The sequence below is a fragment of the Rutilus rutilus genome (assembly GCF_951802725.1).
Source record: "Rutilus rutilus genome assembly, chromosome: 25".
Classification (NCBI taxonomy): domain Eukaryota; kingdom Metazoa; phylum Chordata; class Actinopteri; order Cypriniformes; family Leuciscidae; genus Rutilus; species Rutilus rutilus.
The window spans coordinates 3,852,597-3,869,313 of NC_140229.1; the positions used below are offsets into that span (position 1 = coordinate 3,852,597).

The 16,717-nt window shown below is 36.1% G+C and overlaps 2 protein-coding genes across 2 annotated transcripts in view; one reads left to right on the forward strand and one right to left on the reverse strand.

Annotated features, from left to right (window-relative positions):
* Window positions 1–394: 394 nt before the first annotated feature.
* Window positions 395–12,148, reverse strand: LOC311284877 (uncharacterized protein). Its single transcript, XM_084400124.1, has 18 exons — window positions 11,968–12,148; window positions 11,791–11,863; window positions 11,652–11,694; window positions 11,480–11,558; window positions 11,214–11,302; window positions 10,946–11,092; window positions 8,881–8,932; window positions 8,519–8,619; window positions 8,068–8,153; window positions 7,481–7,562; window positions 7,303–7,388; window positions 6,267–6,354; window positions 6,137–6,185; window positions 5,956–6,043; window positions 2,511–2,611; window positions 2,342–2,426; window positions 2,145–2,249; window positions 395–755 (listed from the first exon to the last, which is right to left on the reverse strand). Exons 1-18 carry the CDS (start codon window positions 12,027–12,029, stop codon window positions 651–653), a joined length of 1,521 nt encoding a protein of 506 aa, XP_084256250.1. The 5' UTR covers window positions 12,030–12,148; the 3' UTR covers window positions 395–650.
* Window positions 12,149–13,214: 1,066 nt separating this feature from the next.
* Window positions 13,215–16,717, forward strand: part of mfsd14ba (major facilitator superfamily domain containing 14Ba) — an 18,522-nt gene continuing 15,019 nt past the window's right edge. The window contains exons 1-2 of the mRNA XM_084400950.1: window positions 13,215–13,560; window positions 16,336–16,434. Coding sequence (XP_084257076.1) covers window positions 13,459–13,560; window positions 16,336–16,434 — 201 coding nt within the window. The 5' untranslated portion in view covers window positions 13,215–13,458. The remainder of the gene's footprint in view (window positions 13,561–16,335; window positions 16,435–16,717) is intronic.

The following is a 16,717-nucleotide window of genomic DNA, read 5'->3' on the forward strand; positions in this document are numbered from 1 at the left end:
TCTGACTTTTATATGGGATCCTAAAAAGCACAAATGACCACATCAGATAAAAAGTGTATTTTTTAGAATAAATACAAAATAAATATGTATTATATAGCTTATAGGATACAGTCTGCAGGTGTATATATATATATATATATATGTATTTCTGTAATTAAAAGCTTGTATTTTTCCTGTTTTTAATGCTTTTGGTAAAAGCATCTGCTAAATGATTAAAATGTAACTGTAAAAAGGAAAAACTGTTTTATTGTTATTATGTAATAAATCCCAGACTTATATTTTTTAATAACTGATATCAGATCCAGAGGTCAATTTAGTGACCCGAGGGCCTCAGTTTCTATCAACGCATGCTTGTGGAGAAACATGAAATAAATAAATGACATAGGTCTTGTTTGTAAACCTCAGTTTACTTCATCACGCTTCAGAAAAATCTTTTCAAACGCATCATAAATCATCAGGTATGTCTGGTAATGAGGTTGTCAAATGCGTTGTGACATCCATTAACACACACACACACACAGCGGAATAACCAAATCATCAGGCAGACAAACAAACCCAAATATCACAGTAAGGGAGTGGCATCAATAATCTCCCGTTTCCCAAACAAAACTCGGCCGTCTCCCTCTGCGGTTGCCATGGAGACAGTGTCTTCACATGCCTTTGAACTGCTGCATAATGGACAGGAGCTGCTCACTGCGTTTTTGGATATTGCACTGCTCCTCTTTGAGTCTCTCCTGCTCCTGGAGCACCTCCTCCTGGAATATTCAGACCGAATCGATAAACAAGAAACGGCAGGTGACGTGGCATATGATGAAATGTTAAACGGCCGTCACTCCATGCACAGAATGAGATATTTGCCAGAGTTTTAAATGCGGGTTCAGTGTGAACCGCTCCTGCAGTGACACGTTTTATTCATTATCAGTGTGAGAAAGTCACCGTTTGTGCAGGAACGGCTGGCTTGAAGTGGACATTTAAAGGAGTAGTTCATTAAATAGCTAAAATGTGATGGACAGTTTGCAATTCTGAAATATTCTGTATCAAGATATGTTTATTAAGATTTGAAGTGAGTTAACAGGATGCACTACATTTTTACTCTTGTGTATTTTATGGGGGAAAAAAATCATTAAATTGTATACACATTACACTCATAAATATACTTGTGATGTCAAATCGATTAATTGCGATTAATCGCAACTAACAAGTTTTTGTTTACATAATATGTGTGTGTGTGTGTGTGTGTGTTTGTCTGTATATATACATACGTATATATGTGTGTGTGTATAAATATGTGTGTGTATACAGTACATATACACACACACAGGCATATATATAATATACAGTATATAAGTATAATAACATATACAAACACATATATTACATAAACAAAGACTTTTATCTCAGATGCGATTAATCGTGATTAATTGGTTTGACAGCATTAATATATATATTGTATATATGAATTAGTGCTGTCAAATCGATAAATCGCAATTAATCACATCAAAAAGTATGTTCATATAGTATGTGTGTGTATACTGTATGTTTATATATATATATATAGACACAGACACACACATATACATAATATATATCTATAAATATAATATATACACACACATAATATATATAAATATAATATATAAACAAACTTTTATGTTAGATGCGATTAATCAATTTAACAGCACTGATACACACACACACTCTTGTACATCTATCTTTATGAGGATATTGTCATTCATTGACACAATGCAATCTCTAGCCGCTTACCCTAACCTTACCCATCACAACCAAGTGCCTAACCTGAACCCTGACCCTAAACCGACCCTTAATCTCATTATAACCTGATCCCTAAAACCAAGTCTTGACCCTCAAACAGGCCTTTAAAGGCTCTCAGAAAGTGAGGACCGGCCAAAATGTCCTCACTTTACTCTCTTTGTCCTCACTCCAATGGTCTAAAACTCAAACTGGTCCTCACAAAGATAGTTGTTCAAGTACACACACACACACACGTGTATGTGTGTATGTGAAAGAGGGTAATAGTGTGTGTATAACACTAGTACTAACTCAGTTAAAACAAGCTGTTTCTGTCTCTGCCTGCCAGCGGTTTGTATGAAGTAAATGTTTGAGGTTATTTTAAAGCAACACACCCTCAGTTTACACAGCTCCTTCCTCTCCCTGTCGTTCTCGTCTGCCCGCGCACGCAGCCAAGCCTCGTTCTGAGCTTTGTGTCTTTCCAGCATATCCTGCAGCTCCTGTCCAATCACAACCGCAAACTTCCTTTAGCAATTGTGAGGAACAAGAACGGACAAGAAAATGAATCCAATGACGTCATCATCAGTGGTACCTGTCTCTGTCTCAGGAGATGCTCATTTTGAGCGTCTCTCTCATTTTGCAGAGCCTCTGTGTCCCGTGCAAGCGCTTCTTTTTCTCTGTTTCAGGGGAGAACAGATTCACATTATTATTAGTGATTTAGACAATTCATTTGAAATAACCAAATACGGCATCATCTCTACCTGTCTAGTTTTTGGAATTCCTCATCTAACATGGCAAAAGCTTTGTGGATCATGTTCATGGCTTCATCACGAACTGTACTGAAATCTCTATGACCGCTCACCTGGATGAAAGTGACATGGGTTTATTGCCTTGGTTAAAAAATCATATATTTCCTTATATATATATATAAAGAAATGATGTGAGCCACGGCATCTAAACAAGCATACACTTTCCCTTATATATTCATTCATATTTAAAGCTAAAATCTGCATGAAAACGAACATTTAAAGGGGTCATCATGACATGGATTTAAAAAACTATATTTTTGAGGCATTATAATGTTAATGAAAATGAACATTTTCAACCTTTATTCTGAGCCTCTGTCTGAAATTATCGTTTTTTAAAGCGTTTTTTAAGTGTTTTAAAAACATTATCCATATAAAACCATAATTTACAGACAAAGCATTATGAAATCATTTACTTATGTTTGTGCTGTCAGATTAAATACATTACATTAATCTCCATTACACTGTGCCTCGCTGACAAAACTATCTGCGGTCAAATGCTCCGAACAAACATATAATCCTGCGACGCGATCCGGGACGCCATTAAAATAAACCATCCGCTTGTTTCAGATGCTGGGATCCTTCTAAAGTCTTTACAGAGACACAAATGAGCCGTTTAAACTGGACGAACGTTCTTTCACTCTTCCATTTGTCCTGTTGTCGACAGACTCGAGTGTGTGGAGTTCATCAGAAACTGGACGCACATCTGTATACTGTATCGGTGTAGACAGCGTCAGTCATTATAATGGCTTCTATTTGCATTTGCTATTCGCTCATATCCAGTTAGGGTTGGGTATCGTTTCAATTTTAGCAATTCAGATTCTGCTTCTGCTCATTGAATCCGGTTCTTATCGATTCTTGTTTCCGATTCCAATATTTTTTGGAGAAAAAAAAAAGGGCAAATACTTGAATACCTTTTATTCGTGCCAATTTTAAGCAATAACCAATAAAATGGCTAAAGTGAAAGGAGTCTCTTCAAATAAAGATTGTGTTGATTACATTATTACTCCGGTAGGTGGCAAAAATCGACTGTTATTTTATTATTTTTTTCATTTAATCATTTATTCAAGACTCGAGAGATTCATTCAAAAACGGTGAATCATCCATTAATTAAACAGGTATTTATGAATGAGACACTGAATTAATTCGTTTTAAACATGTTTGAATTAATGATTCAAATGAGTATTTAAAAAAAAAAAAAAAAATAGACTGGAACATGTTATTCTGTGTAGTTGTCTGATGTATGTAATCGTGATCTCCATTTTAAACAAAACAAAACCGATTATAAACCAAATAGATTCTCAGTTTATCCTGAATTAGGGGCCGTTCACATATCGCGTCTAAAAACGCGTGAAAAGCGCGGCCGCGTTTCGCTTTCTCCTTCTTTCCACAATCGATTGCGCTCCCGTGGCGTCTGTCGTCGCTGTGCAACCATGAACTGCGCTCTCCATGATGACAGGAAGTATCAGGAAAGGATTAATTGATTTCTAACCCTTGCATTAGCTTTACTACTTGATATATTCATGGAGAGGAGAAATAAAAACCCGCCCTGTACAGCTATGATCAGCTGTTCGGCCGAGCTTTCGATGTTGTTGGTTTTTGTCACATGATCTGTGGTGCACTTAAAGCTACACTGTGTAATTTTTTAAGTTGATTCTTAGCAAAAAACACTTTGTTCTTTCAAAATGATATATGCTCATTAATGTGTAATTACTTCTACCAACTAATCAAATATTCTCGTAAGCGTAGAATCTACCATTTAGAATACATATGAGCGAGTCTCTCGAATGACGGCAGCCATGTTGCGCCTCCATCTTGAAAATACATTAGCCAAAGAGGGACATACTTGGAAATTCAAGCTTCGACTTTCGCGTTTTGACACTCAGTGGCACCGTGACGAATGCGAGGGGGAGATTACTCGCGACTGCCGGCAGATTTGAAATAACACGGCCACCGTAGGAGTTAAAACGCCCTCGGAATGGGAGGGGCTAGAAAGTAATATTCAGTTGGTAGTCATAAACAATTTCACCGCTAGATGGGAGAAAATCCTACACAGTGTAGCTTTAAAGGTACAATATGTAACTTTTTTGCTTTAAAAATAGCAAAGATCACTATATCTATGTTATATATTTTTTTTTGTAGTGTACTTACATTATCCCGACTGTTTCCAACAACTTTCAAACCAGGAGAAATTTGTAATTTAATTCGAAGACACGTACCGTTTCTTTATTTCCGTTTTGTTGCCGTCAATGGCGTCATATCCGCGTTCTCCCTGGTTTCCGCTCGTACTGCCATAGCAACCAGAGCCCACTGATAGTAACCAAGGCGACAGACGTGGACAACTGTGTAGTTCGCAATGTTGAGATGTTTTCATCTCGCCGAGGCATAGGCGCGCCTGGAAAAACACCACATGTACGGTACGATGCACTTCTATTATGAGCGCGCTTGCCGCGTGCCTACATTTGAAATAACGAATTTGCACGCTCAAAAAACGCAATATGTGAAAGGCCCCAAAGTCAGGAATCGATAAGCGGAATCAAAATTTTTGGACATTTGTTACCGGTTCTAAAATGGTACCGGTTCTTGATATCCAACCCTGCATCCAGTGTAGGCAAATGTCAGCGTTAAGCGACTGAACACTAGTGGGAGGGGCCTGTGATGCGATGATGTTTAACTATTCGTCGATGTCTTGCTCTGGAGGCAGTCATATGCAAATCTCTTTGCCCATGTGACGTCACAGATCTCGCAATATCACAACGAGCCGTTGTTTGGAGCTTGATTAAATAAATGCTTTGTTCATAAAGAGGAGAACGTTTTAAATTATGAAACTTGCAGGATGTTTTAATGGTATAAATACCTCTTATATGTCAAAAGATCAAATGTCACGACCCCTTTAAAAGTTTGGGGTCGGTCACATTTTTAATGTTTTTTAAAGAAGTCTGCAAAAATACAGTAAAAATAGTGAGATATAAAAAAAATAAAAAAAATAAACTGTTTTCTATTTGAATACATTTTAAAATGTAATTTATTCCTGTGATCAAAGCTGAATCTTCAGCATCATTACTCCAGTCTTCAGTGTCACGTGATCCTTCAGAAATCATTCTGAATATGCTCATCATCAATGTTGTTTTTGCTACTGAATATTTTTGTGGAGACTGTGATACATTTCTTTCACAATTCTTTGATGAATAGAAGGTTTTGAAACATTATAAATGACATTACTGTCACTTTTGACCAATTTAAAGCATCCTTTTAGAAAAAAAGTAAAAAATCCAACCAACCCCAAACTTTTGCACGGTAGTGTAAACTGTCAACGACCCCAAATGCAAATCCTTCAACAGTCACTGTTATAAATGAAATGCCTGTGATGTTAGTAATGCAGATGTGTGACGTAAATCACCTGGATATGTTCACCCCTGTAGCTCTTCACGGTCACTGGAGACGGACTCAGCTCGTACTTCACGTTGGGAATCTTTGTCGGCGCGAAGCTGATCAAGAGGAAATGATTTGAATAACAGAACGTTACTTTCATATGAAACTGGTAATGAAACTGGGTGTTTTAGTCACAGAAACACACCCACCTATTACTGACACCCTGCAGTCCAAACTCAGATAAAATCTCCTTCATCACTATATAACAGAAGGAATGGATCGAGCTCAAATAAAAGTAAAACAGCTGATTGGTATTTAGGAGTCGGTAACATTGAGTACCTGGCTGTCTCTCCGAGGGGTTTATCAATTTCATTATTTTCAAGTCATTAAATTCTTGCTCTTCATTTTTGCCTCCAAACACATAAAGCTGCAACCAAGAAGAAAAACAACTAAGTTAGATCTAAAACACTGAAACACATTTCGCATCTGTTAAACATGGACCAGTGCTGTTTATTTGTTGTTGTTGTAATTTTAACTGTAAAACCTGTGAATTAATAAACAATAAGTGTAAAAAAATCCAACCTTACATTCGGTGTAATTATACAGTAAAAAACTGTTAAATGGAACATTTTTAGTAAAAACAACAAACCTTATAATTTACAGTGAAAAGCACATGCTGTCACAAAATTAAGCAACACTTTACAATAAGGTTTCATTTGTTAACATTAGTTTACTACATTAGTAATGAAACATACTGTACTTCAACAGCATTTATTCATTTTAGTTATTATCATTGTTAGTTTATGTTAGTTAATAATGTATTAACTGTTAACAAATGCTTATAAAGTGTTTAAATTACTAAAACCAACTAAAAATAAAAGATATTTCCAAATATCAATAAATACTATAATAGTAATAAATCTACGAAAGTAACACTGACATGTACATTTCATGTCAAACATTTTTTGGACACATCTAATCATCCTTCATTCTGACTATTATTTACATTTTGTAATAAAGGATAAGTACTGAAAATTCTGAAATAACACAAATGGAAGTTATGATGTGATTAAAACACGTGACACAAATAAAAACTTTTACTTTGTCTACATTCCAGCTCGGCTTATTCTGGACATTCTTATTCTGCAACTTCATGAGGTGCATCATGGGATGCTTTTTGAAGAAGGGGCATTTCATGAAGCTTGTCCTTCAACTCATTCATTTTTAAAAAATGAAATGGAAATCAGTTAAGCAGAAGCCTTTAGATTAATCGTGATCCTGAGAAACAGTGTGAGTCGAGTGTGTTCAGACTTTTGAATGGCAGTGTATGTAAAAACAAACCCGCAGTAACACACACACACACTCACTCACATACATGACTATGGACGATGAAAGCCGTGTGTCCGTGACGTCTGGCGGGAGGGATGCCGACATACAGCGGGACCTTCCATTTCATCTTTGCTGGTGAGACAGGAAGAGTGTTAGTGTCTGTTCATTCACTGGAAACTACTATAGTTTTTTTTTTGGTTTCTCAGTTTTGCTTCTCATCTTACCGATGCTTAATTTGTGAATTTCATTGCTGGATGATACCGCTCCGTCTGGATTAGTGATTGTTCCCCCAAATAAGTAAATATCCTGAATCAAAATAACAATAGTGTACTATTATATAAATGTGACATGAAAAAAAAAAGTTACTTGAGTTTTTATTCTCCTCATCATGCACATTTATTTCCAAAAATGTACACCACTGATCAAAAGTTTGGGGTCAGTAAGATGTTTTTGAAAGAAGTCTCTTTTGCTCACCAAGGCTGCATTTATTTGATCAAAAATACAATAAAAAACGTAAAATTGTGAAATATTATTACAATTTTAAATAACTATTTTCTATTGTTATATATTTAAAAAATATAATTTATTCCTGTGATCAAAGCTGGATTTTCTGCATGATTACTCCAGTCCTCGGTGTCACATGATCCTTCAGAAATGCTACAAATCTTTTGTAAAATGTCTTTACAGTCACTTTAGAATCAATTTAATGTGTCCTTCCTGAATAAAAGTATTATTATTATTATTTTTAAATCACACTAACCCCAAACTTTTGAACAGTAGCGCATAAATCTAGTCATGTACTCTACCGTACCTTGTCATGATGTGACGAGAAGGTTTGACCGGCACAAACAACAGGAGACTCTCCTTTTACCTGACACTGTTCCCACACCAGAGTCTCTATGGGAAAAGACGTAGTTCATTACAGTCAGACGAATTAGTCGTCTTAGTGCAATCTTTTGGTGCAAAACTGTAACCCAGTATTCCCGTTGTTGTAAGGTAACTTTATTTGTACCCGTAGGTAGATTTGTTTTGCAGTGTCAGAGTTATCCACACATTTTAGAAACAAACACAGGCCATATACATTGGACAATAAATATTATAAAAATATTTTGTTCCTCTGAATGACGGCTGCCGGAACAAACTATTTTTATATCGCTTTGTTCTGCACTTTAGGACTATAAACCTTCGTCTAGAGAGAAGAAGCAGAAATTTGGCACTGTGCAAAGGGTGGGAATCATAATTTAAACTCGAGCCAGCTGTACCTGTATTCAATGCATACATGTCTTTGAGTTGAGACCCATCCTCTGAACATCCACCGTACAAGAAGATCTGCTCTCCGACCACAGCAAATGAGTGATTATATCTACAGAACAAAAGAGGAAGAAGACGATCAGATGGAAAGACAGCAGATGCTGGGCTTGAGTTTCTGGAATAGGAAAACCACAGAATGAATTCAGCTGTTAAAACGGTAGTTTTAAACAGATGGCCCATGATAACAGCTTCATTTTCAACAATCATTCAGTCAGCTAAAGTTACAATATATATATATACTCTTTTAGATGTTTTTTTTTTGTTGCACACAGTTTTAAAGTTAAATCTCATATTCAGTCAGATCACTATTTACCTTTCTGAAGGAAGAGTTCCTGTAGTTTTAATAGGCATCCAATTCAATGACACTAAAAGAAGTAAAGTATAAACATACAGTAAGTTGCTATTGACAGAACACTTCATCCAAATATAAAAAAAAAAAAATTCTCACTAATATTTCCTGACTTTGATGATGCTTTTGGGGTTTTGGAACAACATAAGAGTGAGTAAATAATGACAGAATAAAAAAAATGTGCATTTAAAAATAATTATGGAATCAATCGAATAAAAATTCAGGGTTACACTTTAGTTTACGGTCCAATTCTCACTATTAACTAACTATTAACTATGACGTTTGCCTCAATAAACTCGTTATTACTGCTTATAGTTCGTAAGGTAGTTTATGGTCATGCAGAATAAGGCATTAATATGTGCTTTATGTTTATTAATAAACAGCAAATAGCTTAGTAATATGCATGCTAATAACCAACTAGTTCATAGTGAGAATTGGACCCTAAACTAAAGTGTTACCAAACTCAGTTATTTTATATTAGCTAGAGATTCCCATCCTTTAATGATTTGTATAAACATAACCAACCACAAAACCATATGAAATAATCTTTATGATTTAAAATGATAAGAATGCGTGATGTGATTTTAAGAATATGTAAAATTATTTAATATTACGAAACATCAGTCAATCATGAACTTCAAGAATTAGAAATAAACCATGACATCAAGTGAACATTTTCATAATAAACAGAAGATTTATTATAATTTAATGGCTGCATAAAGACATTATAAAGACCATAAGTCATTCAGTGTTTAAATTTGAACAATAAAGACCTCCAAGATCACTATATGTCATCAAAATGTGTATGCGAATATTAAAATCACGTTTTAAAGGGGTGGTTGATTATGATTTCACTTTTCTAACTTTAGTTAGTGTGTAATGTTGCAGTTTGAGCATAAACAACATCTGCAAAGTTACAATGCTCAAAGTTCAAAGCAAAGGGAGATATTTGCTTTTAAAGAAATCGCTTTTTAAGGACTACAACAAACGGCTGGTAGAGACTACACCACATTCCTCCCGGGTTAGTGACATCACAAGCCCTCAAATTTACATAAACCCCGCCCCCGGGACACGATTTATAGATTATCAAGACAGAATATGCTAATCAATGACTAGAAGATAACTACACATAAGCTACATAAATTCATCAACTAACCATTCAGAAATGTCCTGTTGCTTCTACATGTTGTCACTTCTTCTTGAGTCTCTCCATCATTGTCTGACTCCGGTTTGAACATAAAAGGCTAAAAGTTTTTGACATTTTCAGTGCATGTCTGCGTGAGGTAAAAGGACACAAGCTCTCGAAGCTCCGCCCCCTGTGCCGGGAGCAGCAGCTCATTTGCATTTAAAGGGACAGACACAAAAACAGTGTGTTTTTGCTCACCCTCAAAAAGTGACAACTTTAACATGTTATATAAAAATATCTGTGGGGTATTTTGAGCTAAAACTTCACACACACACTCTGGGGACATCAGAGACCTATTTTACATCTTGTGAAAAGGGCTTTATACCACACCTTTAATATCTTAAAATTCTGACATTTAACAAAGATAATTTGTATATGTTTTTGTTGTGTCTTTCATCTCAACCCACTCTCATGAAAAAAAGGTGAAAACTTTACATTGCTGAACACGTTTAAAGTCGTCATGAAATCAAAATTGACCCTATTTACTTTGTTACCGCACATTACAAGTCTTGTGGTGAACAATTAATCTGTGCAAGTTAATACACAGAAAAAAGTAAGTTTGTCGTGGTAATCTTCGTTCCTTCTCTGAAGACGTCAGTTTGACAGCTTTGTTTTTAATATCCTAAACCACTTCCCTCCAACCGTCAGTCTTCAATGAGCGAGGGATGGAGAGGAGGTGCGCTAAAGTAAAACCCTGCCCTCTATTCAATATTACGTTTCACTTGGAAATATTGTCACAACACTAAAGTACACTCGGTTGCAACTTCTGGTTCACAGGGACTTTAATAATGCCATCCAGTGTCTGAGATGGACAGGGATTGGTGAAGTCCTCACAGTACTGACCTGTGTTGAACATCATGAGATCTTCGGTCGGGACTCCACCCAAAATCCCTCCGTACACATAGATATTCTCTCCCAGAGCTGCTGCGCTGTGTCTCAGTGTCCGCAGGGACACGCCTGCAGTGAGAAGCTTCTCCCACGTCAACGTCACTGAGAATGACCAGACAAAACCTTAAGCATCTTAACAACAAAAGCTATTCATTTTCATCTATGGTAGTCATATGCATTGACACTCACAGTAGTATGCACAATAAATGGTCTAGTCTCTTACCGATGTCAAAGCAATAGACGCCTGGGAGACACTCTTTAGCGTCAGGATGTGAGGAGCCTCCAAACAAATAGAGTTTTCCTTTAACAACACTACGGGAAAATGGGAAAGCATATTTTGATAATGTCTGTTATTACTGTTTTACTGTATTTTTGATCCAGTAAATGCAGCTGTGGTGAGCAGAGGAGACATTTTTCTAAAACATATATCATTTATTATATGTTTTTGACATATTATCAACTGCTTGACGTTTATATCATTATCATTACCATAGAGTGTGTCCTTCTCTAACTGTGGGAACATCACCTTTCTGGGGCATCAGCTCCCACGTTACTCCATTAGATGAAACTAAAACAGAAGAGAAAGTTAAAAGAATGAAAACTGTCATTAACAAAACCACTCATGCATTAATAGCAAAATATTTCCCCAAAAGCAGGCTACCTGTAATCATGTAAAAGTCATTAAGATATATTGGAGGATCATCCTAAGGACAGAAAAATAGTTCTTATTGTTGCAAACCCATCGATTTTTTTTAATGAACACTGTGCAGTTTTCAGCAGTTTATTAGATTCACACACACCTCTGTGATCGCGCTCGATGCTCCTCCAAACAAGAAAGCAATATTTCCTGCAACAGTCATCGCATGGCCATATCTGTAAACAAGTGTAATGCTTATAGTGTGAGTCTTACAATCTTTATTCAATCTGTAGAGGCATCACAAATGACAGAGAAACATATGTAAGCAGAACTTACTTACCGTGGGCTTGGCGGGACCCCTGCAATTTCTTTGTCAACCCAATGTCCACTTGCTAAAGCCATTTTAGCATTTGGTTAAGTTATTTTCTGACACCTAATTGTTAAAACCAATAGGGAATGTATCATGTGCAAAATGTTTTACTGTCCCATTGGGAAACATTCCCACACAGGCAAACTCTCCCTAGCAGCCGGTAAGATGAGGATACCGGTTGCTTAGTGACACAAATAAACAAACTTTACCAGATAACTGATCTGGTGCCACAGACGCCCGAGGGACCCATTTAACTTAATTGAGGCAAACCATGAACATGATTAAGCCTTAAGACTGAATTGCTTCAGTCAAAAGTATTAATATTACATATATTAACTTAAATAGACTGCTTATGGTCTTTATCACATTTTGAAATACAAAATAACTTTTAAAAATGTTTATTTATTTATGTTTATTTATAAAGTAATATTTTTATAGTTTTTGTGTTTTATAATATAAAATATTGTTTCTAATGCAATATTCAGCTTAGCTTTCTTTATTTTGCTTACTGTACTATTACAGATGGACGGACAGACAGGGAGATGGATGGATAGAACGATAGATAGAACGATACATAGATAGATGATAGATAGACCGACAGACAGAGAGATGGATGTAAGTGTAGATGTATAGATAGATAGATAGATGAATAAATAGACAGACAGACAGACAGACAGACAGATAGATAGATAGATAGATGGATGTAAGTGTAGATGTATAGATAGATAGATAGATGAATAAATAGACAGACAGACAGACAGACAGACAGATAGATAGATAGATAGATAGATAGATAGATAGATAGATAGATAGATAGATAGATAGATAGATAGATAGATGGAAGTATTGATAGATAGATAGATAGATAGATAGATAGATAGATAGATGGAAGTATTGATAGATAGATAGATAGATAGATAGATAGATAGATAGATAGATAGATAGATAGATAGATAGATAGATAGATAGATAGATAGATAGATGAGGCCATAGTAATCAGTAATGATAGTGAAGTGTCATCCTCCACTGTGAGCCTTGGTAACATCCTCTGATAAGGTAATAAAGTGTGACGCAGCTCTGTCACTCGCCCAGTGAGAAACTGGTCCATCATCCTGAGTCCAGATCAGCTGAGTGCAGCATCCGCCACTGCACAGGAACCCAGAGCATCACGTGATGCTGATCCAGGAACAGCTGCGCATGCGCTGTTTCACACTCTCACCGCGAGGCGTCGCTGTTCTGCGCACTGCAGTCACGGCACACCAACACACGGCAGAGACGGTGAGACAGCAGCATTTTTTCGGTACAGTCTGGTTTCTGCTGGATGTAAATAACTGAATAGAAAGACTAAACTCATATTTTGGACGGCTGAACCCGCTGTTAAAGCTGGAAGGAGGTGGTGGACCACCGATATGCACTCAGCAGGATGGAGTCTATGTTACTCACACGGGATGTGATGACATAATGATGAAGAAGGTGATGATGGAGAAAGGGGAGATAGACCAGAATCACACCGGCCCACAAGTTGTGCTGGTCAAGAGGATCATAATGAAGCATGATAGTCCGGTAAGAATAACATACAGTCATACAATAAACATTAACATCCGTTTATCCGTAACGTTACATACGTGCGCGCGCACGGAGCGATAATAGCGGATCGGCTAGCTGACAAATCACAACACTTTTAATTTTTTTAAATAATTGAATCGTCGTTTTATCGTTTTGTGTATCGCTAAATATAGTCTAGGGTCTTTACATCATTTCTTTTAGTGTATCAAAACGTGTCATGGCTGATATCGATCGTTTTCATGAAGGTGAGGAGAGATGCTAACAGATTAGCCAATTGAAGCGCTGTGTTCGGCTATTACGTAACACGCGAACGCGCGCACAACACCTATTTATCTGACGCACGCGCGCAATCTGTTGTCATGGGAACGCCGAAATCTTCATTCATTTATTCATTAGTCTGTGATGTCATTTGCTCATCCTGTTGATCTTGAGTCCTTCAATAAGATTGTTTGTTACCTCACAAGACATTGTATTCCCAATAAGATGAATGATGAAGTAAGATCTTACATAAAATGTATCCTGTAAATGATACTGTGGCAAAATAGATGGATGTTGACAGTTCTTGCTCATTTTGTGGGAATAAGGATGAAACACTGATTCATTTATTTTTCAATGTGATTTTTTCATAATAGGCTAACACCTTGATCTCCCAGATCCTTTCACTTAAAAAATATATAATCTGTTAGTATAACGGTACAACTAATACTCCAATGACTTTAATTAATTAAGTTAATTCTCTAACTCGCAGCCTACTTTTTGGACACATTTCTTAATTGAAATGGACACATTTCTTAAATATCTTAGGTTGATTAAAAACAAGAAAAGTGACAGATTCTTGAAATATTATGATCATTTTTTTGGTAATACCACTGATGCATAATTTTCCACTCTGTATGTGTTTATAATATTATATTTTTTTGTGAAACTTTACATGAAGATTCGATGTAATTACATTTCTACAAAAAATACGAGGTCGGACCTGTTCTGTCTTTTCTTTCTGTTTATTGTTTGATGCATTAATAAAAAAGTCAGTGTTCAGAGACGCGTCCAGCCTGAAAAAATAAGTCCTTCAATAAGACATTTAGTATATTTATTAATTAATAAGACAAATATTTGTTTGCTAGTTTGCTAATTTGTTAAATGCTTAATGGCAAAAAGCACCCCAATTTACATAAAAAAAAAAAAAGTATATATATGTGTGTGTGTACATATATATACATATATATATTAGGGTGGTCCTTATCAAGTCCAATTTTTATTTTTTTGCAAAATGTTAGTGTCTTAACCTCTTAAACTGTTCCTTTTAACTTCAAAATTGGAAATATGCACAAATGTTGACACAAAAAAAAGATATTTAGAGGTAGCTCAATCATGTGGAAGATTGCCTATGTTAAGCTGTGCGGCGTTATTGTGATATGCAAGTAATATTAAAAGTTGCTACATTTTATTGAAATCACACACTGACATGACAACAATGACAACAATCTCAAAAAAAGCACAAAGTTTTCAACAATCCCTCATTTCTGATGCTCAGCAGCCAGTGTTGACTTTTTTCAGTCTGGATAGATCCGTCGGTGATCTTCCACCACATGAAGGGGAAACTGCAATTGTTCTTCAGAGTGTGTGAGATAGCCACTGTATTCTTGAATCAGAGCCACTCCTCTCTTGGCGTGATCATTGACTACTTTCATTGCATGTATGGTTGCCTGTGCCTCCTGATAATCTGCTTGATTCGGCCAAAGTTCCGGGTCAATTTCAAGGAACGTAATGTAATTTTTTAAACCAAAAAATGTGCTCTAAACCCAAACAATAACCAAGGTGATCATCAATAGAAATATGTATTGATTCCGCCAGGAAAGGTAAATCTGCTAAAACGGGTCATGGATGGATTAATTTGGATTTAGTTTCTACAATCAGTAAACTGAGATATGCATCTAAAATACATATTTAGGAATATATGGTGCATTAGATGTTTTTATGGAGATTCTTTTGGAATTTTACTAGCCAGGTACAATACCAATTCAAATGATCGTTTTTTACGAAAATCATCAAAATCTCATAAAGTTTAAAGCTATTGAGCTACCAGTAATTATTATGTTACTGCCATACAAATTGGCATGCTGTATTTTCTTATATAAAGGAACAATTTGAAGGGTTAAGAGCATGACAATTGGAGACTTTAAAAATAAGGACCACCCTAATATATATATATATATATATATATGAAGAGTGCCATCTGAAATTTTCTTCTAGAATGATAATTTTTATCAAGCTTGTATATTTAACTTCATTAATTTCACTTAAATGACAATTAATAGGTAATTTGCATTGCCATTTAAGTGAAATTACTGAACTTAAATATATGAGCTTGATAAAAATGATCATTCTAGAAGAAAATTTGTGTGTATATGTATATAAATATATGTGTGTGTGTGTGTGTGTATACCCATATAACATCTGTGTGCTTCCTTCTTTATGTACAAATGGGATTAAATTGCATTATTAACTCACTAAGAGTTCTCCATAAGAGTAAGACGATACCGGCAAGTGCATATTAAGCAATTCTTCAAGACTGTGAACTTCTGTCAGAAGTGGCTTGAGAGTTTGGCACAGCTGAATTTATTTTCCCTTTTGTGCAGTGAAGTTGTGTGTCCCAGAGGAATAGCAATGAGATCAGTCCCATTGAAAGCTGAGGAGTTTGGAAATGTGCCACACTGAAGATTTATAATCAGCATTATTAATAATGAGCTGTTTATATTTGTGATGTTCCAGGTCCAGCAGGGCATCGGGAAGCCGAGCGTGTATCATGCTGTTGTGGTCATCTTTCTGGAGTTTTTCGCCTGGGGTCTCCTGACGACGCCAATGCTCACTGTGAGTTATTATAATTCTCGTTTATATTTGAAGTTCATGTTTATCAGGATAAATGCTTCAATTATAGGTGCACTAAGTTGTTTTGCCAAAATTCACACCAGTAGGTGTCAGTATAAAGTAGAGCTGCACGATTAATCGTTTAAGGTCCCATGGCGTGAAAATGTCACTTTATGAGTTTTTTAAACATTAATATGAGTTCCCCTAGCCTGCCTATGGTCCCCCAGTGGCTAGAAATTGTGATAGCCCTGGGTATCCTGCTCCGCCTTTGAGAAAATGAAAGCTC